General features: G+C 57.8%; 1 protein-coding gene and 1 long non-coding RNA gene across 2 annotated transcripts in view; both read right to left on the bottom strand.

The window, feature by feature from the left end:
• Positions 1 to 7,072: 7,072 nt before the first annotated feature.
• LOC119104647 (uncharacterized) lies at positions 7,073 to 10,175 on the bottom strand. Its single transcript, XR_005094982.1, has 3 exons — positions 10,134 to 10,175; positions 9,423 to 9,524; positions 7,073 to 9,180 (listed from the first exon to the last, which is right to left on the bottom strand). It is a non-coding gene; the product is annotated as an uncharacterized LOC119104647 (long non-coding RNA).
• A 23-nt stretch (positions 10,176 to 10,198) lies between these two features.
• LOC119104264 (netrin receptor UNC5C) overlaps positions 10,199 to 27,272 on the bottom strand; it is a gene marked incomplete at its 3' end in the record, with an annotated part of 79,592 nt that continues 62,518 nt past the window's right edge. The window contains exons 4-19 of the mRNA XM_037227961.1: positions 22,584 to 22,868; positions 20,234 to 20,289; positions 20,121 to 20,199; positions 19,041 to 19,205; positions 18,406 to 18,447; positions 16,309 to 16,455; positions 15,477 to 15,626; positions 14,816 to 14,995; positions 14,270 to 14,383; positions 13,749 to 13,889; positions 13,156 to 13,319; positions 12,800 to 12,923; positions 12,291 to 12,400; positions 11,605 to 11,751; positions 11,055 to 11,243; positions 10,199 to 10,231 (exon numbers count right to left, since the gene is read on the bottom strand). Of these exons, the coding sequence (XP_037083856.1) occupies positions 10,199 to 10,231; positions 11,055 to 11,243; positions 11,605 to 11,751; positions 12,291 to 12,400; positions 12,800 to 12,923; positions 13,156 to 13,319; positions 13,749 to 13,889; positions 14,270 to 14,383; positions 14,816 to 14,995; positions 15,477 to 15,626; positions 16,309 to 16,455; positions 18,406 to 18,447; positions 19,041 to 19,205; positions 20,121 to 20,199; positions 20,234 to 20,289; positions 22,584 to 22,868 (2,126 nt within the window). The remainder of the gene's footprint in view (positions 10,232 to 11,054; positions 11,244 to 11,604; positions 11,752 to 12,290; positions 12,401 to 12,799; positions 12,924 to 13,155; positions 13,320 to 13,748; positions 13,890 to 14,269; positions 14,384 to 14,815; positions 14,996 to 15,476; positions 15,627 to 16,308; positions 16,456 to 18,405; positions 18,448 to 19,040; positions 19,206 to 20,120; positions 20,200 to 20,233; positions 20,290 to 22,583; positions 22,869 to 27,272) is intronic.

The raw sequence follows: 27,272 nt of genomic DNA on the forward strand, positions 1-27,272 counted from the left end.
TAGGTACGTACTTTCAATGACGGTATTTATCATGTTCACTTATTATTTTGGGCAATGAACATCATACCAATGTGGTGATGTAGGAAAATAAACAAGTACAAGGGGCCTTGCTTTGGGACGCGTCCCTAAAACGTGCTGAACACAAGGTTCCGCATATGGAGGTGGTGTGCCATGTCTGACAATTGCAATGAAGTCACCTGCCAGGTTCCACAGTTTGTTTTACAGACTGAGAGCAACATTTGCCAACACATAGGTTTATCTTTCTACAAGTGATGACATGGACCGCGTGAGTTTCACTTGAGCAATGTGCAGGCTTTTGACTTGAATGGCTCTGTGGTTCCGGCCCAGTCCTTGTTTACCCATATGTTAAAATGCTTTCACCCATGAACCACGGCTTCGTCCCGGTTTCGGTAAAATGAGTGCATTTTTTAAACTAGCGGGACATGATTATTTAGGCACTGACATAGAAACGGTTTGATCACGCATGATTGTCCTGTAATACTGCAACATCAACAACACGTAGTTTTCCCCATTCCGCTAACATAAGAAACGCAAAATCTGCCAATGACAACATTTAGGAGGCACGGCTTAGAGCCGGGCCCATATTTCGGCGACTCGGCAACTCAGCAACAAGGAACCATTCGACGGCGGTGGTGACAGGCCATCGTTTGCGGAGAGGCAAAGGAGCAGTGCCAACAGCCGGCCAAAGGCACTCAACGGGATAGCTAAGGATCCACCAGTTTTAAAGCGCCCGCAGCAAGCTGATTTACAAGTCGACGGTGTGCGAACCCGGACTGGCGGGTGACTGGCTGGCCGATTTTGCCATCATCTGATGACGAATGAAGGGTCATGCCGTTTTAGTTTTGCTCCTTGGTGTGAAGTGAAAAATGTAGGTTTTATTTTCTGAACATCACCAAATCAAGTCATCCCATGATTTCAAAAGGCGGGGCGAACTTCCCAGATATCGGCACATTGTCAAGTTTTCTAATGTTATGACATTTCTCAAGGTCTGCCATACAAAGAGACATAAACAAAGAACATCTTGCTACAGCTGTTCGTTTTTGATAAATCTCGAAAATATGAAGGCTATGACTGCTGGGACAACGAATGAAGCTGCTTTATGTTTCCTCTTTACTGTTTTCCTGCAGACATAGACGTTTTCTCGATTACACAAAACGATTTTGCCATAGCATGGTTTTTGGGTGAGCGTGTTTTAACCACCGACCAAGTCCCCCAGTCTTCTTCACCACCACTTTGCTAATATGATAACAATAAATAACCACTGACGGCACCGCGGACAACAGTGACATGTAGACATCTAGAACCTGTATAGCATCGTATGGAAATCAGAATACAAACTAGCAGCTGAATGCCGCAACACTGCTAGAAGCGGAATCTGTGTGCGGTACCAATTCAAATGGCCCGAACCGAGATAGGTAATAATTAACTTTTCAATGCGAATCTCGGGTATGTACTGAACATTTTAAGCAACGATGCTGTAAGTATACTGCTGCATGTCTCAATTGGCAGCGACACGAAGCTTACGTCTGGTTTTTCACCATGAAAGATTCTAAATTGCGAGCACACACGTGGTTTATCATATGTGAGCGACCATAGAACAGGCTACCATTGATATTTGCTTTCGCCAAAGAACCCACAGGAAATACATCACTTAGCCCATGAAAGCCCTCCAAAAATTCATGTTTTGCCAAGTTGCAACTATATACATTCGCTATTAGGGAGCATGAATGTTAAAAATTGTGTCAAATATCATAGAGGACCGTCACAGGCCGCGTGTCACCGGCTGACGTCATGACGACCTGTCACGGAGATTGTCCCTAACTGACGTCATGATAACCTAGTACAAAAATGGTGTGGAGCTGACATTATGATGACATGTCACGGGGCTTGTCTCGAGCGACGCCATTATGCCTGCCACAACAGGCATAGTGCGACTCTGACAGGCAATTGCGTCACAGACGCAAATACCTGTGGCAGCAGGCCTTTGCGACTGTGACGGCGGCCGGTCAGTTCCAGCTGACCGGCTCCCTGCAGCATGTCAGTCGGGCGGACCGCAGATCTCTGCAGCACGTCAGTCGGGCGGACCGCAGATCTCTGCAGCACGTCAGTCGGGCGGACCGCAGGCCTCTACAGCACGTCAGTCGAGAGGACCACAGGCCTCTACAGCACGTCAGTCGGGCGGACCACAGTGCGGCGGGTGACACTGCGGCCTCTGCAGGACGTCAGTCGGGCGGACCACAGGCCTCTGCAGCACGTCAGTCGGGAGGACCACAGGCCTCTGCGGCATGTCAGTCGGGCGGACCACAGGCCTCTACAGCACGTCAGTCGGGCGGACCACAGGCCTCTACACCACGTCAGTCGGGCGGACCACAGTGCGGTGGGTGACACTGCGGCCTCTGCACCGAGGGGTCTCACCCCGCCTCTCCATCCCACCCCGCAGCCCGTCCGGAGGCCGGCCCTGCCGTGGGAGGAGGTTCGGGTAGCTCAGCCCTGACGCCGAGGGCAGCACAGAGACCTCTGAGGGCTGGCAACGCCGTGACGCAAGGGGTCCACGCGTCTTGGGGAGCTCACGTATGAGGATACGACTGCAGAATCACAAAAGATGAGCCGGGAAAGTCTTCCTCTTAGAAAGACAATCTTTTGGCAAGCGACATGATTATTAGCTGGGATTAACTGCGTCGCCTAGGGAGTACGTTTAGTCTTGAACAAAGCTGAAAGGAGCTCAAGTGAAGAGATGAAATGCTTCGGTATCGTGAGTGTGTGCCATTGGGGTTTTACCACGCACTCAAATACTGCGGCTATATAGTGTCGCCGGCCTCTTACCCAGACAGTAAGTTCGAGAATCGCAGGAAATCGAGCCCCGTACCTCTGGTTTCCCCAGACGTTGAGTCTTACCAGTACACTGTCGATTCCGCGGTTTGGAAACCGTAGGCACGGCGCCCTATTGATATTAAGAGACGACACTGCACCAATCAGCATTTGAATTTTTTTATTGGATATGATGGCAGTTGTCTTGTCTGATTTCAGTCACATCAACAGACAATTTTTACCATTGTTTTAGCGTTTTGTTGAGTATTTTGAGAACAGTGTGCCATGAATTTCAGAGGTGGGAATGCATATTTGATAAGATAATGTGATTGCATTAATCTGTTATGAAAAACCACTTATGGCACAGAATGATCGTAAAGCCGTCGATTTATGTCGGGCATCAGCCAGTAACGTTATAACAGCTACTTGCGAGCGATGTCAGGAGAGGCATAGGCCAGGACTGGAGTCAGCTTATCGAAGATCTGTGCAACTTCGTCAGGATGGAGTGGTTGGTTCAGCACTGACATCAATATGCTGTCGGGTTTTCTCGGGTGTAGTGTTATTTACATATCTTCGTAGTTCCAAAAGGGCCACTAACACAACACCAACAGTTCTGGAAGGGCATGCATTTGACCGGGGCTGGGGGGGGGGGGGCACACCATCCTGGCTGCGTTCCCAAGAGACGACAGCTGACGTCACCTGTCCGATGGGACAGCCTCTGGGCGGCACACGGACGCGGCTGCGAGGCGGTGCAGTCAGCCGACTCCACCAGCTGTCACACCGGGTCCCGCAGACAGTCAGCCGGCTCAGCCAGCTGTCACACTGGGTCCCCAGCCAGCCGGCTCCACCAGTTGTTGCACCGGGTCCCGCAGGCGGTCAGCCGGCTCGGCCAGCTATCACACCGGGTCCCGCAGACAGTCAGCCGGCTCCACCAGCTGTCACACCGGGTCCCGCAGACAGTCAGCCGGCTCGGCCAGCTGTCACACCGGGTCCCTCAGACAGTCAGCCGGCTCGGCCAGCTGTCACACCGGGTCCCGCAGGCGGTCAGCCGGCTCGGCCAGCTGTCACACCGGGTCCCGCAGACAGTCAGCCGGCTCGGCCAACTGTCACACCGGGTCCCACAGACAGTCAGCCGGCTCCACCAGCTGTCACACTGGGTCCCACAGACGGTCAGCCGGCTCCACCAGCTGCCACACCGGGTCCCGCAGACAGTCAGCCGGCTCGGCCAACTGTCACACCGGGTCTCGCAGGCGGGGCCCAGCTGAGCTGAATCAGGTAATGCGCCGCAGCTCAGCTGCTCCTAATGCCCGGTCTTCAAGAGAGACGTGTTTTACCGCACTTGGAGGCACATGCCGGCTGTGGATCTCAGCGGTGTCTTCGAGACAGTCAAGGGGAGGGCTGGCAGCTCGATTCTCAGCAGCTACCTGACGCAAGCTGACACGTAATCCGACGGCATCTATGCTTCAGTTTCGCTGGGTATGCTTGAGCTGTGCAGTCAACATGTCTTGACAAACATTGCCCAAGAGCGCAAAGAAACATCGGCTATGGCGTCGGAGTTTGACCATCATTTCTGATTGCATTCCATTCCATTCTTCGTGTTCGCCCGGTGCAGAAGAGTAGAATGAGAGACCCCGGATCAGTTCCAAAGGCCAGGATATCAGCCGGGAACCTAGGCCTCCCACGAGCACGCTGCAAACTGAGCTTCCCGCCCAGAGAAATGTTTTATTTTTTAAAATGAAGGAAATCTCAAATGAATTTCGACAAAAACACAGCCCTGATGTCAGCGGCACAATAAAACTGAAATCGAGCAATACATCAAATATTGGTTTGTAAAAACGTCAGTGCGATAGCTGAAGTCAAGAATAAAAGGAAATCAGAAAAACAGCAGCTTGACAAACTTATGCTGCACGCATCAGTCGAAGCTATTTCCAGCTCTAGCTTTTCACCCCAACAAAAGCACACATCGCCTGACAAGATAGCTGACGCATTAAACTTTTAAAACTCCACAACAATTTCATTTCCGGCTATGCCCTGAGTCGGAAGCGTGCTCCGCCGCAGCACTGCTCGCTCGAGCTCAACGTCCGATTGGTGGCCAGTTTCCACGTCTCTGTTCTTGCCGCTGACGTCCGTGTAAAACAGATTATCCTCGCGTGAAATCGCATTTGCCCGCATCACATCCGGCGAACAACAGGGAGCCGGCAAACGCGCCGCGCCGGCTGGCGGGTTGCGGAGGCGACCGTCAGATGCGCCGGAGCCGGACTGACCTGAACCGGGCCCGGCTCGGCGGAGGGTGGGGCCCGCCCGGGCGGCTACAGCCTGGCGGCCGCTGCAGTCAGGGCCGGACCCGGGCTGACCTGGACCGGGCCCGGCTCGGCGATGGGTGGGATTCGCCCGGGCGGCTGGAGCCGGCGCCCGCAGCAGCCGGAACCGGACCCGGGCTGACCTGGACCGGGCCCGGCTCGGCGGTGGGTGGGACCCGCCCGGGCGGCTGGAGCCGGCTGCCGCAGCAGCCAGGGCCGGACCCGGGCTGACCTGGACCGGGCCCGGCTCGGCGGTGGGTGGGACCCGCCCGGGCGGCTAGAGCCTGGCGGCCGCGGCCGCCAGGCTCCTGTCATGTACCTATTGGCCATACGTAACTCTTGCAAATAACGTATGGCCAGTAGGTAGATATTGCCAAAACCTGAGCTAGCCGAGCTGCACGCATTTGGAGAACCGTGCAAATGGTGTTCAAATTATTGATCTTGGCATGGGAAGGTACGTCCTTACCGGGAGTTCACCGTGCCAAGGTTCACTGGTGTCGTGCTAATTTGCGAATAAAACGGCTTCAAATTAAGCTAGCAATGGGCTTCACCAAATGCGCTATCCAGCTAGGCTACTGGTTCAGGGGTTACGCGTCAAAACATCCAGATTTTGAGCTTCCTGTTCTCTATTTCTGTCCAAAAATATATTGTAGACTGCTCCCCAGACATCCAACACGCTGTCTTTCGTAGTTCTCCATGGTCAGACACATTGTTAAACCTGCTGCAGAAATCATGGCTAGAATGCGCTGACAAGAAACTTATAGTAAGGCGCTGCAGCGCTCAAAGTACTATTAGTACGGAAATAGCGGGCTCCCTTTACTTACAGCCTTCCGACGGTATAAGGAAGCAAAGGAAGCAAAGGAAGCCAAGGAAGCGGGGAAGCAAAGCTCCAGGTCTGAGCTTTGACGTCGGCCGGCCGGTAGCATCCAGAGCGAGAGCTCGTTCGATGGCTGTGCAGGCCAATCGCGTGTTCAGCGTAAATCGTGAGCATTTTCGCTAGAGAAAAATTGACAAACATTTCCAAAAAAATGTTAACGAATTCGACAAATAATGCAGCACTTTCGAAAGCTTCAACAACGTCCATTATAGCAGCAGCTTACGTCAGAAATACTTATCTTACTGTCCCCTGAAGCATTTTCGAGGCTTCCATTCAGTTTACTTTCAAGTTTTGACCATTTATACTTTGAGGAGTGTGTTATGTTGGCGGGTTTTGTTATATCGCAAAGGAATGAGGAAGACAGTGTTTAATTCGCTGTGTTACAGGAAAATGGCGTCTGGTCAAACAGCCTGTGTGAAAATGCATGCAAATCTCTTCGTCCTAACATTCAGATCCTCTCGAGTCTTGCGTGCCTCCGGCTGCATGATGGCCGCCAAGTGCTGTACGCGTGGCAGACGGGCCAAACCCCTCAGGTTCATCTGTTCATGTTGTTCAGCCAACACTCACTCGATCGACGGCCTCGCACGTAAACACGTCTTACCAAGTCCTTAGGCCGCCAGGAACGTGTATAATCGTCAGCTGCTTGTAATGTTGTAAGTGAAATTGCGGTTCTTTCCTATAAAAGCCAGCTTGAAAAGTTTGTTTAGAATAGACTGCCCGTTTAAGAGAAAAAATATGTTTGATGCCTCAAAAATATTTCATATTGGAAATTCATTATATTACAAAAATAGTTCTTTAGTGTTCGAAATTCTCGCTGCGTGCCTACGATAATCCCACGTATTTTACGAGGCGCCCAACTCCAGCCCGACATGCCCACCAAAGACTGAGCAGGACAACGCTCCTCGCCAGTGCCATCACCATGGACAGCGCCTGCGCTCCTCCGTCAACACAGATGGGGCCTAATATCTCGTGTCTTGTTAAGTATTTTCACATGCCCAATGTCACCGCCACGTTTTTTGGTCACCTGGACCCCGGCAGCTCATCCAGCAATGCAGCACACTAAAACTGTCTTTAAACAAAGCACTGTTTGTATTGGTTGCATTATAACATGACATAAGTACATACATACAACACCTATTTTCACAAGCGATCGTTCAGAGTATAAAACAGTTTTACGCACTAAACGCAAGTGACTAGCCGCACGCAGATGCGGTATATTTCTATCCAATCAGCAGCGTCCTGTGCTTGACCAGGACAGCGTTTCAAAATGGCCGCCCAACCAACAGGAAGTACGTGGCTTACAACGGAGCGTCGATGTGCGCTGATCTATATCGCACTTGCCAGTTTTATAAGACCCGCTGTGCGGCAGATCTTCTGAGGCATAACACTAACGTCAAACAATGCAGCGAGGAAACTGACGCTCCTAACAGTTGAATCTGCGTTCCTACGGGGAGGCCATAGTCCATCTCAGTGTGCCGTCCATAAATTACGCTATGGACGGAGGATGGGGCGGAGCCGAAACGGCACAAGGAAGAGGGTTTTGGAAGGCGTAGCTCCACACTCATTTGTGACTGCAAATCAGGCTAAAATCTCTGAAAAAAATATAAAAACCCCAAAGCTGGACACCGCCGCTAGCTTTCTACTGCAACAAGTAACACGCCCGGTGCCTTCGCGCCCCTAGCTCAGTTCCGGGACACATGAACGCCACTTTTTGAAGGTCACGTCTAGCAGCGTATTCAGGAGTTATAGCCAACGTAACTAATTCGTCAGCGATAGGTGAAGGCGTTGAAAATTGCAATAATGTTTCACGTAGTCCACGGGCGACTACGTGAAGACTTTTGCTGGAAACAGTTAGTGCCGGTGTCGTCAGGATTTTGCGGGGTATTTCTGGGTGACACAACGTATTTTTCGTGATGCCAAGAAGCATGCAGATACCGTGTTATTGAGCTCAGAATACTTAATGAACTACCCCACGTATAAAGCCTTTGCAAAAATGGTTGCACTCACTAACGAACAAAAGCAGTACACCCAAGCAAGCACAGCGACACGGTTCCTCAGGAAGCGAACACAAGACGACATGAGTCGGGCCACATAACCCTGCCATGACCACAAGTAGTGGACACAGGCCCACACGCTGAGCGCCTGCAGTGGAGGTCACACTGAAATCTCAGCTGTCCTGGGTCTCATCGTCACCAACGGTACAGGCAGTCACACGATGTCATACACGTGGAGGACTAAATTTGTAGCATTCTGTTCTTCGGAGCACGTATGTACAGCTTTGGTGACAGTCGCGTGACTTATACAATTGATTACTGACCAACTTTTGAGAAATTTGGCATCAGCGTCGGAAGACTTAGATATATATACCTTTGTCTGCAGTCGTGATTTGGGCAGATGTACTGCACATGCCAGTTCGCAAGCAAAATCGCAGCAGTCACTTCCATTGACACCTATAAGCATGTCACCCAGAACAATATGCCTTATAGTGGCGCGTGGAACTTCATAAATACGGGGTGGCAATGACAAAATATCACATTTCCTCGAGCGGTCGAGCCCTGCCTATTTTGATTCGTCTCCGGAAGATCCCATAATTATTTGGCACGGATCGGTTGAAAATTGTCATGTGAACCAGAACAATGGTGTGAGCACAAACTGTGAAGAGTGGAGCACTCAATAAACACAGTAAACGTGCGATGCAAGCGCACTTTCGGCAATGCTTTTGAACGTCAATTGAGGTGATCAAATAAGGCAATGATGCACGTTTAATTACAACGGGATCCAACTAGCTAAGCCCACAGCGATAAATTAAATCCGGCTGATCAAATAGGCCAATCACACTTCAGACCGCTAAACGTGCACCAATCCCCGCCTGCTGCTACGGCGATACGACACTACAGACCAATCAGCGCTCAGCACTCGAGGCGCGACACCCTCGGACCAATCGACGAGCTTAGTTCAAGGTCAGCCGACCGGGCTGGCCAATCAGCTGTCGCTGATCAAGGTCACACGCGCGGCCCGACCTGGTCCTCAACAATCTGGGCGGCATCTTCGCGCCCCATGATCCTGAGGATGTTGAGCAGTTCGGTGCAGGAAGACTGCTCTGGGTGCCTCGCCTCCCACAGGTCCAGGATCGGGTCCGTCGGGGACTTCTTCGTCGCGAAGTAGTTGACGTATCTGCGGTTGGAGACAGGTGAATATGATGACGCTCTGTCCGCGACCACTGACGGCAAAGCAGCGCACCTAGCTTGTCGAATAACGTGCGTGGATTCCAGCCCAAAGAGTACACTAGGACATGCGTAGGAAGCTTACATGAACAAAATATAGCCAAGCGCACCTCTTGAGCCGTAGCATCTGGACACAAGACGATGATGCGCATCTCCTTTCTGCCCTACGGCATCCGGGACACCAGTTTTTACCTGTTAACCTGCATCATTTGGGCCAGCATCCTCCAGTCATTCCCGCGAGGGTTGGGAGAGTTCAAGCACTGGCACAGCTTCTGTCTGGTCTCAGCAGAAAGCCTGCAATGCGAGTGAAGGCTGTGTCTATTCACATGCCGAACATACAGAAACACTGTCGCATAGCACCAACTAAAACCGTATGGCTAGATGACATTTGTACACAAATTATACAGTATGGTTTCAGCTATCACTTCGGACCATACATGTGACAATATCAAAATGTCGCCATGAGGCATGACGGCACACCCGGCCGCATCTTGCACAAAAATCAACAACCACTCTTTACTAATGCATACGACGACATCACGCCTCCCTCATTTCAGCCGGTTCGTCGGTCCTGGTCCCCACGCCGGCGGGAGCCCTGCCCGGCCGCCATGCCTGTCCCGGTGACTGACGTCTGTCGAGTGCCCGGCTGTCATGCCTGTCCCGGTGACTGATGTCTGTCGGGTGCCTGGCTGTCATGCCTGTCCCGGTGACTGACGTCTGCCGGGTGCCCGGCTGCCATGCCTGCCCGGTGACTGACGTCTGCCGGGTGCCCGGCTGTCATGCCTGCCCGGTGACTGACGTCCGTCGGGTGCCCGGCTGTCATGCCTGTCCCGGTGACTGACGTCTGTCGGGTGCCCGGCTGTCATGCCTGCCCCGGTGACTGACGTCCGTCGGGTGCCTCACCTGGTGGTCGGCCGGTCCGCGGAGGTGGCCGGGGTCGTGGTCGGGCCGCCCGGGGGCGCGGCGCCAGTTGGCGCTCGACACGGCGGTGGACTCAGCGCCTGCTGCGGGAGGCGCGCGCGTGAGGCGGCTGCAGAGCGGCACGGCAGCGTCGCCGAGCAGACGGCACGGCCCGAGACGCCCGCCAGCAACCCCACATCTGTCACTGCCTAACCGGCAATTACGCGGAAATAAATGACGCCCAGACAGTGGAATATTTGTTTGCTTTTCCCAGTTGATTTGGAAAATCAAAATATGTTCCGTTCCTGGTGGCAACTTTCCAACCAGACCTAACTCAGGAAGCCTGCTGTTTGTAGGGATAAAGCACGTTTTGGATCACTCAACAGCCAATGGCATACCTTTAGCCTCAGCTACTCTAGAGCGGCCGTGCCTCCACCACCCTTGACCTGGCTACGTCTCTCGCTCTCCGTAACCTGGTTGTGTCTCTTGGCCTTCCTGACCTGGCCTTGTCCCCCCTTACCTGACAGTATGCCTCTGACCTAGCCATATACTCCTGACCTGGCCGCGTGCCTCTGACCTGGCCGCGTGCCTCTCACCTGGTCGTGGGCCTCTGACCTGGCCGTAGGTACCGCTCGTACCTTTGACCTGTGTGTGGCTCTGACCTGGTCGTGTGCCTCTGACCTGGCCGTGTACCTTCTACGTGTGTGTTGCTCTGACCTGGCCATATGCTCCTGACCTGGTCGTATGCCTCTGACTTGGTCGTGGGCCTCTGACCTGGTCGTGTGCCTCTGACCTGGCCGTGTACCTTCTACGTGTGTGTTGCTCTGACCTGGCCGTGTGCCTCTGACCTAGCCGTGTGCCTCTGAACTGGTCGTGTGGCTCTGACCTGGTCGTGCGCCCCTGACCTGCCCGCAGGTCACTGACCTGTGTGTGACTCTCGGAGGAAGAGACCCGGATGAGTTGGCGACGCGTCTGGCTGCCCCGCTGGTACACTTGCACCCGGGCGGAGAACGCCAGGCCGTCCCTGGCTGCCGCGTGACCCACGTGCTCCAGACAGAACGAGCAGTGCAGCAGCGGACACGTGCTGCCCCACACGTGACGGAACGGGATCTCCTGCCGCAGATGACGCGCCGCGTGAGGCGCGCAAGTGGGGCGGAGATTGAGAAACAAGAATATCATCCCGCGTGCACTTGTGGTGTTAACGGTGCGAAAAAAGGCACAAAAGATTGAAATATAATCATGGAATGGGGGTTAACGATTCCTAGGCTTGACATCCTTACTTTACGACAGTACGCCCTCATCTCGTAAGCCGGCGAACATCACCACCAATATGAACACTGAACGCGGCAAAGACTTTCTTGGCCCAGAAGTTCCCAAGCCACGTCCTCGCGGCCCGATCCGGCGTTTGGTCGTATTTGGTCGCTGTAGGCGAGTCTGTGGTCGGCGCCGAGTGCTTTGGCTGGCCGGCACTGACCTGGTAGCCGCCCTGCGGCTTGCACCTCCAGCCGAGACTGAGGTCCTCCAGCGCCAGGCAGAGGCCGGCGCCGCCGCTCTGGAACGGCAGGGTCTTGGGCTTGTCCAGCAGGCGGCCACCCAAACGCCGCTCCAACTGTGTCACGCCCTGGGAACAGACGGAGGCGCGGTCAGAAGACAGGCCAACGGACGCTCAGCGTTGTCTGACGGTCAGGGGACAGGCCGACGGACGCTTGGCGCTGTCTGACGGCCACAGGACAGGCCGACGGACGCTTGGCGCCGTATCACGCGTCGCTAGCGGCTGCACAAGTTCCGCACGGACACTTTGCGACAGGTGAAAACGCGCATTCCGCCTCAAGACTGTCTTCACACGTCCAGTGATGTTAACATAGCTTCGCACCGGGCGAGTGTAATAAGACAATCCTCATGTTCTAACATCAACTCCCCGCATTCTAACATCCACCCCCATATTCTTACATCTACTCGCCATTTTATAACATCTACCCCCATATTCTAACATCTATTCCCCCATATTCCAACATCTACCCTCATATTCTTACATCTACTCTCCATATTTTAACATCTACTCTTATATTCTAATGTCTGCTTTCTCGGTTTCAGGACATCTGCTAGGATCTGGCCTAAGACGGCACGGAGTGTCAGCTCCGCCAGTGAGATGGCGCGTACCTCCAGCGCCGCTCTGGTGTCCTCCACCACGTACAGCCGCACGCAGTACTCGGCGGCGGCCACCAGCCGCGGCCCAAACGCAGCCAGACGCAGGTTCTTCACGGCCGGCGCTGTGGGGCGGGCGTGGCGTCACACTCGCGGCACCAGCGAACCGCGGCGTACCACACCGGGGAGGGGGAGCGGCAAAGTACGCACTGTTGGTTGGCGACGAGGCAGCGCCACGTGCGGCTGGTTACCTCGGCAACGCTGTCTCTGAACGTGGCTGTGAGGGAGAGCGGGTGGGGAGCGCAGCAGGGAGTGACCATCGTGGCTGCAGTCGATGCATACACAGATGCCGCCGCGCATCGCGTTTCAACTCTGTTCGTGAGCCAGCTTTCTACACATTTTCGGGAAAGAGAACCGGCCAACTGCACTGTGGGAAGCATCTCTTGCGGCCATGACGTCACCAGTGCAGGGCTCTCCGACCAGTGTTGTGTCCGGTGCCTCAGCGTGGAAGCGTGGGATCTCACCAGTGCAGGGCTCTCCGACCAGTGCGAAGGCCTGTAGCCAGTCTGTCAGGATGTGAACCTTGCCCTGGTCCAGCTGGGTATAGATTGGCGTGTTGATCGTTTCCTGACCCAGGGTCACGATGCGCTGCGGCAGCCGACCAGGCATTGTCAGATTCACACGCAACATTCTGCCCATTATCCATGCGTCATTACGGCAGCTGCAAGTCATACTTGTGACGGTGCATTACCACGTCAAGGCGATGGGTCGCTTGTTTAATGCGCTGATGGTGCCGTCCAGGCGACGACCACAGAAGACTGAGACCGAGAGTGGCGCCGCTTACGGTGGGCCACTGACCCACGGCCGGCGACCGACCGACCTGCCACTGAGGAACCTCGTCTGGAGGACTCTCGGAGCCGTACACCGACACGTTCCAGGTGGACTTGAGGTTGGCGCAGTGGTGGAAGCTGACGACGACCGGCTTCAGAAACTGGGTGCCGGGCGGGCCGACCAGAATCACCGGCGACAATAGCGTCTGGTGTTCTGCGAACGACGTCAGGTCAGGTCAGGTCAGGCCAGGTCAGGCCAGGCCAGGTCAGGTCAGACCAGGTCAGGTCACAGCTGCCCAGATAACAGTGAATGGAGCCCTGTGACGAATAAGAACAAGTTCGAAAGCCCTGCCCTGTTCGAATAAGGCCACTTGAAAAGCGCTGAGGATTATTTTCGGTGCTACCAGCTGCGGGCAGTAACGGACCCCAGTAAGTGATATTTTGGGGTGCAAGGGAACAAAAATGGCTGCATAGACGCTTAAAATAAAGCAAAACACGCAATCTGCATTCCCGTGTCTGCCAGCGGCAGCCGTATTCAGACACGCTTCTGAGCACTCCAGGTCCGTGCTCAGCGGCGCGACCGTAGGCAAGTGCCCCGCCCTCGAGACCTGTCGGTCCAGAGGCGGCCGCTCGTGCGACCTACCCGCCAGCTGGGGCTTCTCGCGGGTGTCGCTCATCACGGCCAGGTAGACCTCCTCGAGCTGGCCGGCCGGCACGGCGCCCTCCGGCACCAGCAGCGAGACGCCGGCGCTCTCCAGCGTCAGCACGGCGCCCGCCGACGTCACTGTGCGCAGGCGGACGGTCAGACAGACGACCGGCCGAGCGACTGGCTCAGACATGGCTTGCCGGAATCGCCAGGTTACAACAGCGATGACAGGTCGGCTAGTCACTCTCCGCACTTCCGCAAACGTGTCTGTGTTATAAAGCGATGGAACGATGAAGCTACTAAGACACAGACGGATCTCTGGGAGTTCACGAGCAAAAAACTGGAATTGCAACTTATTTGAGCAGACAGCAGCATCACCAAACTAACTTTAAGTCAATTATTGGCTGTAAGTTAACACGCCTTGCTACGGAACTACTGAAACTGCGAGGAGCCAATGCGACTAATTGGTGTCTTGTTATCTGACTAATTGGTGTCTCTAACAGATGGCAATAGCTGACCTGTGCCGAAATCGAGGTTGTCCGGGTTGACACTAGATGGCAGTGGTGTGGAGAGCAGCGATTGGCGGCAGGACGCGGCCTCCGCGTCGTACAGAGACGTCGGACGAGAGGTGGCTGCGCGAAAGGGGCGGGGGGTGAGATGCGTCAGCGCTATAAGCCTTACCCGCCGACTATTTCGATGCTAGTGCAATAAGTCCAGTGAGATATACAAACATTATGTTGCAGTGGGATGGTATCTACATAAGGCTGAGTTGCTGTTACTGTTGCCCTATATCGCTCAGTGCGCTATCCTTGTAAACTCAGCAAGTAGGTTGATTCATGTCAACTTGCCGAACCCAGCTTTCTAGCACCCGTTCGTTTTCCGTATTTAACAAAGAGGGTTGCCATAGAACGATATCATAAATCCTGCCAGCCCGCATCACATTTCTAGTCAACCACGTACTGAAGACGATGTGACAATCATCATTGGGCCGCCAACCCGCTGGCACCAGCGGCTGGGTGCAGCAGCGTCCCCCGTCTGACCGCCTGCTCCGCGTGACCACTCACGGGAGCTGCAGTAGGAGGAGCCGCTGTGGTGCGGGTTATCGCGCGAGCTGCTGGTGGCCTGCGAGCCGCGGGAGCCGGTGGAGGGAGCGTCGCCGGCCGGCGAGTGTCGGGCGCCGGTCAGCCGGCCCGGCGGCAGCAGCGGCTCGTCGTAGTGGTGCTCCGAGTGACCCCCCAGCAGGCCTATCGGCACCAACACCGACAGTTAGGTGCCGCTGCCAGGGGCCGCCAGCACCAGGCCGCACAGCCGCCGCCGGCAAGGGAGAGGGGACGAGGAGACCACCGCTAACATTTGTCTTTGGTCCGCGATGCAAGCGGGAGGTAGCCACATTCGCCGCATTATTTTCTGGCGAAATGCAACTCTTATCTGTTTATGGAAATGTTATGATAACTCAATGATGTCAAACCATGATTGCACCATTATTTTGCGGATATCGATCTGTGCGTGATAAAACGATCTGAAACTTTTGACAGCCGCACATGAAACAACCACAAAAGCGCGAATGAAGCCGTTGTTCTAATAGCCAAACCTGACAATAGCAGTCTGGTACAAGGGATCCCTCCTGACCAGCTTAACACTAGCAGATGCAACAAGATCTGATCCCCAAGCATCGCCGCCCCCTGACGAGCGCGGGCGGCGGCCGAGCGCTGGGTCGAGCCTCACCGGGCCGGCTGGTGCCGCTGCCCAGCCTGTTGTAGGCGTAGTCTGTGACCCGGCTGGGCGGCGTCGAGCTCACGCCCGTGACGTTTGACGTCAGGTCGGGCGTGTAGCTGAGCTGCTTCTTGTTGTTGTCGTAGTACTTAGCCTCGTAGTCTACGGATCACAGCGGATAGTCTCGCGTCAGGAAACATCCTCCGCTGTGGTGGTATACATGACGGAAGCAATGCTGGATGTTTGGGAGAATTTGACCGAAAGGCTGATGCTTCGAGGGATTTAAATACTTAAATGCTTGGAAGCTTTAAATAATCAAATAAAAACTTGGAATTGAAAAAACTGAATAAAGTGGGCCAAAAATTTAATATGACCATTTGAATAGCACCATCATGAACAATAACAAGAACGTAGGAATGAATAACTTAAAATAAAAACAAAAGCTGAAATTTTGAGCTACTTTAACAATATTTGAAAAGACCGATGAATGTGACCCCAGCAACATCATAAAACAGCTTTTGGAAACTGGTTCACTTATCCCAAACGTTCGTTTTAGAGAGAAACGGAAATTATAATGTGTTACGTAATGCAGCACGTTGACTTATCTGCCGCCAACTCATATCTGTACCGTTTGTTGCTAGAACCACGCGGGCTCCAGCCATCTCGGGTCAAAGCCTAGCAGTCTGCGCTATTTTTACATACTCAACGTGACCGCGTCAAATGCCGCCTGACCATCCTGTCACTGGGAGTCTGTGCGTACACCCCGTGAGACCGATAGCCGTGTCCAGCGACCTGCCGTGCTCTGCGACGTCGTACACGACAGGTCCGTGTCACCATGACCCACCTCTCTCGGTGAGTCCGTACATGCTCTGGCCGCGGCCCTTGCGTCGGTACAGCTTCAGGGCGATCAGCGCGATCATCGGGAAGACGAGCAGGGCCACCGCCAGACCGACATACAGCGCCACGTCCGACTGCGCCACCGCTCGGGCCGCTACAACAAAACACAGCACCCGTCAGCACAGCAGCATAATACGTCACAGCTCCGACGAGTCGACAAAAGGCCGTTGTCAGGCTGACATACCTGGCCAGCTTCCGCTGCAGCGCCGCCTCGGACGCGTGCACCACAGCATCGCACAGTTTGAAGCGCCGCACCGCCACCGCGGCGTGGTGTCTGAGCTCTGATACGCACCGCTGCGCCCAATCACATCCTGACCTCACTACATGACATGGTTATACAGAGCGGCCGCTGAGTCGACATCGTAGCACCACAGCAGAAGCGGCGGGCTGCTCCGCAGCTCCAGCGCCGGCCAGAGCCGGCCAACCCCGGCTCCAGCGCTGGCCGACTCCAGGCGATCCCGACTCCAGCGCCAGCCGATCCCGGCCCCAGTGCCCGCCGACCCCGGCCGACCTCGGCACCGGCCGATCCCGGCCGACTCCGGCTCCAGCGCCGGCCGACCCCGGCTGGCTCCGGCTCCAGCGCCGACCGACCCCGGCCGACTCCGGCTCCAACGCCGACCGACCCCGGTCGACCCCGGCTCCAGCACCGGCCAACCCCGGCCGACTCCGGCTCCAGCGCCGACCGACCCCGATCGACCCCGGCTCCAGCGCCGGCCGACCACAGCTCTAGCACCGGCTGACCTCGGTTGACCCCAGCTCCAGCACCGGCTGACCCCGGCCGACTCCGGCTCCAGCGCCGACCGACCTCGGCCGACTCCGGCTCCAGCGCCGACCAACCTCGGTCGACCCCGGCTCCAGCACCGGCTGACCCCGGCCGACCCCGGCTCCAGCACCGGCTGACCCCGGCCGGCTCCGGCTCCAGCGCCGACCGACCTCGGTCGACCCCGGCTCCAGCACCGGCTGACCCCGGCCGGCTCCGGTTACAGCACCGGCAGACCACAGCTCCAATACCGGCTGACCCCGGCCGATTCCGGCTCCAGCACCGGCTGATCCCGGTCGACACCGGCTCCAGCGCCAGCCGACCACGGCTGCAGCACCGGCCGACCCCGGCCGACTCCGGCTCCAGCGCCGACCGACCCCGGCCGACTCCGGCTCCAGCACCGGCTGACCCCGGCCGACCCCGGCTCCGGCGCCGGCCGACCACGGCTTCAGCACCAGCCGACCCCAGCCGACCCTGGCTCCAGCACCGGCTGACCCCGGCCGACTCCGGCTCCAGCGCCGGCCGGCCGCGGCGCGGCTCGGCGCCGCCGTGAGGGCCGCTGACATGTGACAGCTGTGACATGTGACAGCTGTCACTCCCGGCCGGACGTTGACGGATCGTCCGGCGGCGGCCCGGCAGATGGATGGGCACCGGCGGCTCGGCGGCCGTAAACCGGCCCGGCCCATCCATCAACCCGGCCCGGCCGGCGGAGCTCACCCGGTCCGAAGACGAGCGGGAGTTAACCCGGTCAGAGACGAGCGGGAGTCACCTCGGTCAGAGATGAGCGAGAGTCACCCTGGTCAGAGGACGAGCGGGAGTCACCCTGGTCAGAGAAGAGCGGGAGTCACCCCGGTCAGAGAAGAGCGGGAGTCACCTCGGTCAGAGGACGAGCGGGAGTTACCCCGGTCCGAGGACGAGCGGGAGTCGCCTGGTCGGAGGATGAACGAGAGTCACCCCGGTCAGATGACGAGCGGGAGTCACCTGGTCAGAGGACGAGGGGAGCTCACTCTGGTCACAGGACGAAGGGAACTCACTCTGGTCACAGGACGAAGGGAACTCACTCTGGTCACAGGACGAAGGGAACTCACTCTGGTCACAGGACGAAGGGAACTCACCTCTGGTCCACCAAGGGGAACGATGGGAAACTCACTCTGGTCAAGGACGTAGGGAACTCCTCTGTCACAAGGACGAATGAATCCCTCACTCTGGTCACAGGACGAAGGGAACTCACTCTGGTCAGACTGCGGGCGGAACTCATCCGTCCAGACTAAGATCGGGACTCACCCTGATCAGTGGACGAGCGGTCCAGCAGCGCGGCTCGCACCTCTGAAACGGACGGCACGCGCCCTCAGCACAGCTGTCGCACAGACGGGCAGGGCACGACAGACAGCCCCGACCGGCGACCCCCGGGTCAGGTCTGGGTCAGGGCCGGCACAAGGAGAGGCCAGGACAGCAGCAACAGTTGTGACGGAGCCGTCGGTAATGGATTGGAGCTATCGTGTTGGCATCCGTAATGAGGCGGTGAACAATTCTAGACGTACCAGCACGCTTTTGATTGGTATTTCAAGGACATCTACGAACTATGGGATGTCCCATAAAACCTTTGTGGCACGCTGCTGACTGGAAGGCGCGATTCCAAGCAGATGGTACCAACATTTCGCAACTAAATAACACTAGCGTTGTGTTACTGCCTGCAGACAATATTACGACCTGTACAAATAGGGAGGCCATTGTGTGTATGAGGCTGCAGACAATGGCACCCCTAAAACAACCAGTTGTAATTGCCCTAACATTATCACAGCAGCCTCGCAAAGTGAGCCGTAGACTCCTTGCGTCGTGCCTATGAAAGCTAGTGCCACAATAAAGAGCAGTGCTGCTGTGCACGCACCAGGGCCGTGCCATGACAGCTTGTGACTGACCTTCGCAGTCGGCCCTGGAGCAGTTGCGGTGCTGCCGGTCGGCGCCCGAGCAGGGTACACCCCCATGGGCCGGCACCGGGGCCGAGCACGCTCGCTGCCGGCTCTGACGACACGTGACGTCACATGCCGACCAATCGCCGAACGCCGACCACCCGCCGTCCACGGCTGGCGGTAGACCACGATGACGTCACGCCGCGGCCAATCGGCGGCCCCGAAGAAAAACTACGTATGGGGGAAATACGTAGCCAGGGACCGATCAGTCATAGCTTTTTTGTAGCCAGACGGTCGTGGGGTTGCTTTCTTTTGGGGGGGGGGGGGGGGGAACGGAGGGGCTTGGCAAGAACGAGCACCACTGCAAACTACGCATGGTAATCGCTGGCATTTGATCGACGTCTGAAAAACCACAATGGCGGATGAATACGTATCTCGCCGTGGTGCATACGGTTCACTTCGTTTTCTTCCGAAGATGCACGATAAATCTGTTAGTCACCGACGGCCACGGAATCAAAATGAATCAAAGCTGCTTGCGTCCGCAATGCAAGCTGTTCCTTGAATGACAATATTTTGTAAGGTGCTATTTATAAGAGGTTGATGACACACAATGACGATCAAAAGGTATAATATGGATCATTTCCTTCCAATAACCAAGCACAAATATGTGCGTGCATGCGGATCGTTTTCCGCTTGGTGCGCTGGCCCGAATTGTCGTCAGGAAGGGTCTCCTGGTCATACGCAGCAGTCCATACTGAAGTTACAGACCCTTCTGGGCGCAGCGCGACGATCCAATGGATACAAACGCGCTTAGGTCACATAATTTCCGCGAAAGTCCCCAGACGTTACACTCAGATACGTGTGTGCGTCGGTAAAACACTCGCTTACTGCTCCCTCTTTAACCCTTATGCGCCCTTGGAGCCCACCCAGCCCAAGGCGCTCGGAATGAGCGCTGTAGCATGTCCCCCAAACAATTCCGTAAGCGCATGAGGCCCATGGTATAAGTATTCTGCGGCCGGAGGGTTAGCGGCAAAACGTTGCCGCTAGTCGTGATGGCCGACAGCAGCCGGGCCGGGCCCAGCGACTCACGCGGACAGAGGGAGCTGCAGTCGGCCGCCTGCTGCGCCGGTCCGCGACACTGGCGGCCCCCGTTCATCGGCCGGGGGCTGTCGCAGCTCCTCGTGCCGCTGGCGGCGGCCGGCGCCGCACGGCGGCTGGCAGCCGGACCAGGCGCCCCACCCCGACCAGCCGCCGTTCACTGCCGACAGGGCGCGGCCGTCTGTTAACAGCACGCACATGGCGAGAGCAGCCGCCGCTTCCCGCGGCAGCTGCTCGTGTCCGGTGCAGGATGGTTTCTGTCTTGTAAATGGGGCGGAACAGAAACGAAGCTTCACATTCTCAACAATTACCAACAATGGCTCTGTCCCACCAGACCCCGCTCCACATCAAACGCCCGCCGGCCCTCATGACCAGCTCACATGCATCTGTGCAAAGCCGGCCGCGTGCGAGGCACGAGGTACGGGTCTCGGCCCCTGTCAGCGTCCGCTCGCGTTAGTCAGTGCCGCTGTGGCCGCGGCACGCAGGCCGGCTCGGCTCATCAGGGTCTCACACAGCCTGGTGAGTAGCAGAAGGGCCCCACACAGCCTGGTGAGCACCAGACAGGCCACACACAGCCTGGTGAGCACTAGACGGGTCCCATATAGCCTGGTGAGCACCAGACGGGTCCCACACAGCCTGGTGAGCACCAGACGGGTCCCACACAGCCTGGTGAGCACCAGACGGGTCCTATACAGCCTGGTAAGCACCAGGCAGGTCCCACGCAGCCTAGTAAGCACCAGACGGGCCCAACACAGCCTGGTAAACACCAGACGGGTCCTACACAGCCTGGTGAGCACCAGACGGGTCCCACACAGCCTGGTGAACACCAGACGGATCCCATACGGCCTGGTGAGGACTAAACGGGTCCCACACAGCCTGGTGAGCACCAGACGGGCCCCACACAGCCCGGTGAGCACCAGACGGACCCCACGCAGCTAGCCTACATCCCCGTGACGTGCCTTGCAGCGGCAGCGGCAGACCCAGCACCCCCGTACGTCGGGGATCGACTCTGCTCGGGGCAGACGACTTCCCCAAAACGTTATTCATCCAAGGTTTGCAGAGTTTACATCGCGTCCCATGTACGTATTTTCAGCTTGGTAGACTAAACTAGTGTAGCAGTCTGAACTGCCGGACTGGCGGCAGCTGAAGCCGCCCCTGCCGACGGCAATTGGCATTACTCGGACCACGTGACAGTTATTACGGCGATGGCCGGCGATTACACCCACCCGGCCGTCGGCACAGCGCGGAGTGCGTGCGCCGCCGGCTGCCACGCCTGCAACTGCATCCGGAATGCGTTTGGGGGTGCCTGTTGTTCAATGGGACACTCCCTCGGTGCAGGCTCCACCGATCCTGCCTTAGCTCGGAGGGAGAACGACCAGCACTCAGGGGAACTACAGGAGAACGACCAGCCCTCAGATATCCTGATCAGCAAAGACATACTTTAAAAATGTCGGTTTCATACGAAAGGCCAGTGGTTGATTTTGAGTGGACTTAAGGCTTTCGTTTCATGTTTTCGGGTTCACCACGTCGCCGAGTCTGAAGTTGTCGCAATGGCGCGCCCGGAAGCAATTTCCACCGTGAAAGGCGGTCTTCTCGCCACCGCAATAGAACACGAAGTTCATGCAAACGAGTTGGTGCCTTTGAGTAGGTCTCCCATTGATGACGGCAGCTGGTCCCATCAGACCGCGGCATCGGTCCGAGCGCACCGGCAGCGATCCGAGCGCACCGGTATCGGTCCGAGTGCACTGACATCGGTGCGAACACACCGGCATCGGTGCAAACGCACCGGCATCGGTCCGAGCACACCGGCACCGGTGCGAGCACGCCGGCATTGGTGCGAGCGCGCCGGCATCGGTCCGAGCACACCGACATCGGTCCGAGCACACCGGCATCGGTCCGAGCGCATCGGTGCAAACGCACCGGCGTCGGTCCAAGAACACCGACATCGGTGTGAGTGCGCCGGCATCGGTGCAAACGCACCGGCACCGGTTCGAGTACACCGGCATCGGTCCAAGCACACCGGCAGCGGTCCGAGCACACCGGCATCGGTCTCCGAGCGCGCACCGGTTGCGAGCGGAGACGACTCCACATCGCAGGGCGCCTGAGCGGGATCACGAGATGACGTCACATCGGACATTACGGAGGGGATCAAACGGACGAGCGACATCAAACAAGCAATGTAAGGTGTTCAACGATCAACCCAGATCAGCGCTGTTAAGCGCGGCCCCAAAACGATAGGCTGCGGAAAGAGAGGAGGCATGCGGAAGGACACCTCTGGTTCGAAAACGCGAAATCGGGTCGATTAGTGTACGGCACACAGAGTGGGTCGCGCCTATCCGCAACATGCACAGAGGTACAGCGGATCGTGCAGCTTACACCGCTCCCAGGTCACGTCCCGGGGACGGCCTGAGCAGCACCGCTCCTCCTGCGCGCGCCGCCGCCGCTGTCACTCACCGTAGACGGTGACCCGCGCCGGAGGGCTGACCCGGCGGTTGGCCACGTTCTCGGCCACGCACGAGTAGTTGGCCATGTCGGACAGCTTAGCGGCCGCGATCAGCAGGTTGCCCTCGTTCGAGATGATGTAGTTGGGGTCCAGCTTGGGGTCGACGGGCACGCGGTTCTTGAGCCAGCTGACGGTGGGCGGCGGGTCGCCGGCCGGCGGCACGCAGCGCAGCTCCACCGTCTCGTCCACCTCCACGGCGTCGGCGAACGGCGGCGTGTGGAACGCCTTCTTCAGGTCTGTGGACACGGCAGGCGGGGGGTGATCAGCCGGACGTCTGTAGCACTTTCGCCGCATATCTGACAGTACTGAAGCCGGGGTGGCCTCATATGAGAAACAGCCGCATGACCTGGCAGAGCATGCATGCGCGTGTTCCACCTTTGTCAGCTTTTTGATCGCATCAAATATTATTCTAAGTCCACCCAAATGCACGACAGTGATGATAGATACAAAAATATACGCCTCCAAAAATGCAGCGAGCTAGGATTTCACTTTTTCAATAAACTACGACATGATCTGATGCCAACGTCAGCAAGACAGCCGTATAATAACAATGCATGTATTGTCCACACTCGTGCATCTCCATCAGGAACGTGTCGTGTTGCATGAATCGCGATGAACGCTCATTGCTCACGCCCATTGGCTTTGAGCAAATAAGCCACGCTCATAACCTTGTATAAAAGGTCATCCGCATGACTCAATCGCTTACAATTTCCTCATCATCAAGCACCAAACATTCCGCGCTGCGTTAGATATTCCGAACTTGCCTGTGCCCTTACGAACCACCCAGGACCTTGGATGACTACGAGGCGGCCTATTTTATGGACAATTCGAGTGCGGTAATTGTTCCGGCTGTCAAGGGCGGGCATCTGAGGTACCATTATCGACCGGCTGCTAATTGTGTCCAGGCCACGGCGACCCTGGACACCATCGCAACCCCAGGCTTGGACAGTGAGCGGCACGGACCGACGTTCGGGGCTGAGCAGCGCCTGCAGCACTGTATGCCCAGGACTGGGCAGCGCTTGCATCACTATAAACCCGCGACTCAACAGCGCCTGCATCACTATAAACACGCGATTGAACAGCGCTTGGACCACTATGCATCCGGGACTGAACAGCGCTTGGACCACTATGCATCCGGGTCTGAACAGCGCCTACACCACGATATGCCTGGGACTGAACAGCGCTTGGACCACTATGCATCCGGGACTGAGCAGCGCCTGAAATCCTGTATGCCTGGGACTGAGCAGCGTATGCAGGCAGCGCTTTAGGCCCCATCTACTCTGGGGGGGACAGATGAGTACCTCACACAGTATGATGCGTTCAAGGGACAGTGTCCTTCCGCTGGAAAGACGGCGCCCTCTCACCGACTGACGTGCGCCGTCCCAGACCGCGCCTCTGACCGACTGACATGTGCCGTCTCAGACCGGGCCGGCAGCGAGGGAGGGCACTGTTCTAACCGGCCTCAAGCTGGGCTCATAAAAAGCGTCACCAGGCCGCGGACCGCCGTCGACACGCCGGCACTGAACGAACCACCGGCAGACAGGACCAGCGACAGACCGGACCGGCGGCAGACCGGACCAGCGGCAGACAGGGCCAGCGACAGACCGGACCAACGCAGACCGCGGCGACGACAGGCCGGACCAGCGACAGACCGGACCAGCGGCAGACCGGACCAGCGGTAGACCGGACCAGCGGCAGACAGGGCCAGCGACAGACCGGACCAGCGGTAGACCGCGGCGGCGACAGACCGGACCAGCGGCAGACCGGACCAGCGGCAGACCGGACCAGCGGCAGACCGGACCAGTGGTAGACCGCGGCGGCGACAGACCGGACCAGCGGCAGACCGCGGCGGCGGCGCGCTGGACCAGACGCGGCCGCTGCGCACGGACGAGTACTGGGGAACACAAGTCAGCGCGTGCGCCGCTCCGCCCGCACAGCCGGCACCAGAGGCACGACAGCGACTCAGGTATGCGCTGAACCATGTCGGGAAATCACCAAAAAGTCCGTGGAATCGTGTGGTGGGCTTCTGTGAAGCGGTATGTCGGACACGAACATGACCCCGAACAACCAACAACAATGATGGCCGGAGTAGCGTGGCGGGCTTCCGTGGATCAGAAGGTTAGGCACGAGGGTGGAGCCAAACATCTAGATAACCCGGCCACCACCATTAATCAAGACGCAGAGTCACGGCGAGGAGTCACGACGCGGAGTCACGGCGCGAGGAGTCACGTCGCGCGTAGTCAGCAGTCATAGCCGTCATTGGCGGGCCGTCATTGTACAGCCGTCGGGCAGCAGCCGACGTCCAACTCGGGTGCCGGCTGTCGATCCGTTGTTGTACGGCCGTCGGGCGGCGGCCGGCGCCAACTCGGGCGCCTACAACGGCCCGGTACTGTACAGTCGTCAGGCGGCAGCCGGCGCCAGCTCGGGCGCCTACGACGATCCGTCATTGTACAGCCGTCGGGCAGCAGCCGACGCCAGCTTGAGCGCCTGCGACGGTCCCGTACTGTACAGCCGTTGGGGAGCAGCCGGCGCCAGCCCGGGCGCCTGCGACGGTCTGGTACTGTACAGCCGTCGGGGAGCAGCCGGCGCCAGCCCGGGCGCCTGCGACGGTCTGGTACTGTACAGCCGTCAGGGAGCAGCCGGCGCCAGCCCGGGCGCCTGCGACGGGATGACTTGCCTCTCGGAAGTCGGGCCGCCGCCCGCTCGGCCCGCGTCATTACGTGACAATGCCGCGTGTAAATACTGCCCACCTATCGCACCATCTATCTAAATGGGCTTCAATGCAGGGCGTGTCGTGATGACGGCCTATGAGGAGGGGGAGGGGAGGGGGCGTCCACCGCCGGCCGACACACCTGGGCCCGCTGGCGGTCACGACGGACTGTGTGGTGGCGGGGCCACGGCGGATGGGCAGCGGTGGTGGGAGGGAGTCGGACGGAGGGGCAGCAGAACGACACACAGCGGGGAGGCCGGTACACGTCGCGACACCAGTGTGCAGTGCTGCAAAGCCGGCCGATCAGCAGTACTGGATCATCTTCAGAGCGAGGGTAAGCGCGCGGAGACAGAACGGCGCATGAGAGCCGGCTTTTCCAGCGGAAAATCCAGAGCGGGGATGAGCACGGAGACAGAACGGCACATGAGAGCCGGCTGCCCCGCCAGAGTATCTTCCATTTCGAAGTCGTAAAGACGAAACAATGAAAAAGGAGTCAAACGACGCAGCTCGGCCAGCGGGACACCCTCACCCGGGACGCCCCCCCCCCCCCCCACGTCAGTCATACACCCCGCCTGTGATGTAATCAGAAAGCTTCCCAGCTCCCGGATTCACAGTGGCATTGTAGAAGTGACGAGCTGACAGCTCCCGTCACCGGTAGGAGATAGATCGCCTACTTAGTAGGCCAAATCACCCCTGCTTAAAGACAGTATCCAAGAAGCCATGTGAGCCTGCCGCGCAATGTTCCTCGAAAAAGAGAACTCTCGGCAGGCGGGAATGAGACGCGATAAGTCTCGACACCACATACGCGGCGCGTTACTACCTGGCACGGGCATTGCAGCGGCCAAACGGGACTGGTATTGGCCTCCTCTCGGTTTACAGCCCAGGTTTCGTCGGCCCCGTGCTATGTCTGACGTATAGCACCTACCGGCATCACAACACGCTCTGTTGCCACTGGGACGGTAGAGCGCGACTGACTGTCGAGAAACGATGGCAGAGGACAGCTAGCAGAGTCAGAAGAGCCGGCCAGGGGTCGGGGGTTCCGACCAGGACAGTGACAGCTCAGGGGACGGCGCGGGTGACCAGAGCAGCAGCGGCTGCCCCGGTCAGGTCGATGACCTCGCCAGGTTTGGTTTCCCCGGCCAGGCTACCAAGTCCCACTGCTGACCCCGCCGGACTGCCCCGAGCCAGTGTGGGTCCGCGTCAGTCAGCGGGGCGGCGGCGGGCGCGGCTCACCCGTTCCCCTCCATCCGTGTCGGCGCTGCTCCCTCGGACACCGGCGCCGCCGCGTCTGCCCGGCCGGGCCGCTCTCCTTCAGCGGCTGCCGGCGGGCGTGGGAGCCGGGACCGGCACACGCCCGGGCCCCGGCCGGCTCGCCCTCCGGCGGCGGCCACTCAGCCGTCCATTACGAACGACCGCGGCCCGGCCCGGTCCGGCCCGGCCCGGCCTGGCCCGGCCTGGCCCGCGCCCCGCCGCCCGCCGTCCCGCCGTCGAGCAGGCACGAGAAAAAAGGCCAACGCAAACAGACCGTCGGCGGCCGACAATGGAGCGCGGCGGGGGCGACCGCGGGCAAGGGCTGCCGATCGTAGGTCGGACAGGGCGCCGATTCGGAAGATTACAGTGTCGCGGGCCCGCACAAAGGCGCCCCACGGCCGAGGACAGGGCTAATGACGAGCGCGAGGAGCGCGCAGAGAGCGGCGGAGGGGCGTCGAGGGGCCCGCCGCAGCCGCCCCCTCAATGGAGAGGCGGCAGGTGTCGGGCGGCGATACAATGTCGAGACACGGCGATCCGCAGCCTTGTTTTATGTGTATCGAGGGCTGAAAGGGTGCTTAAGAATGCCCTGGATAGATTGTAAAAGATTAAACACGGGAGAAGGGGTGAAAACGGATATGGTAAGTGTTTTCCAAGGGTCATTACAAAGGCTACAGTGAGA

The sequence above is a fragment of the Pollicipes pollicipes genome, unplaced genomic scaffold, assembly GCF_011947565.3.
Source record: "Pollicipes pollicipes isolate AB1234 unplaced genomic scaffold, Ppol_2.1 Scaffold_6052;HRSCAF=7182_pilon_pilon_pilon, whole genome shotgun sequence".
In the NCBI taxonomy this organism is placed as follows: Eukaryota; Metazoa; Arthropoda; class Thecostraca; order Pollicipedomorpha; family Pollicipedidae; genus Pollicipes; species Pollicipes pollicipes.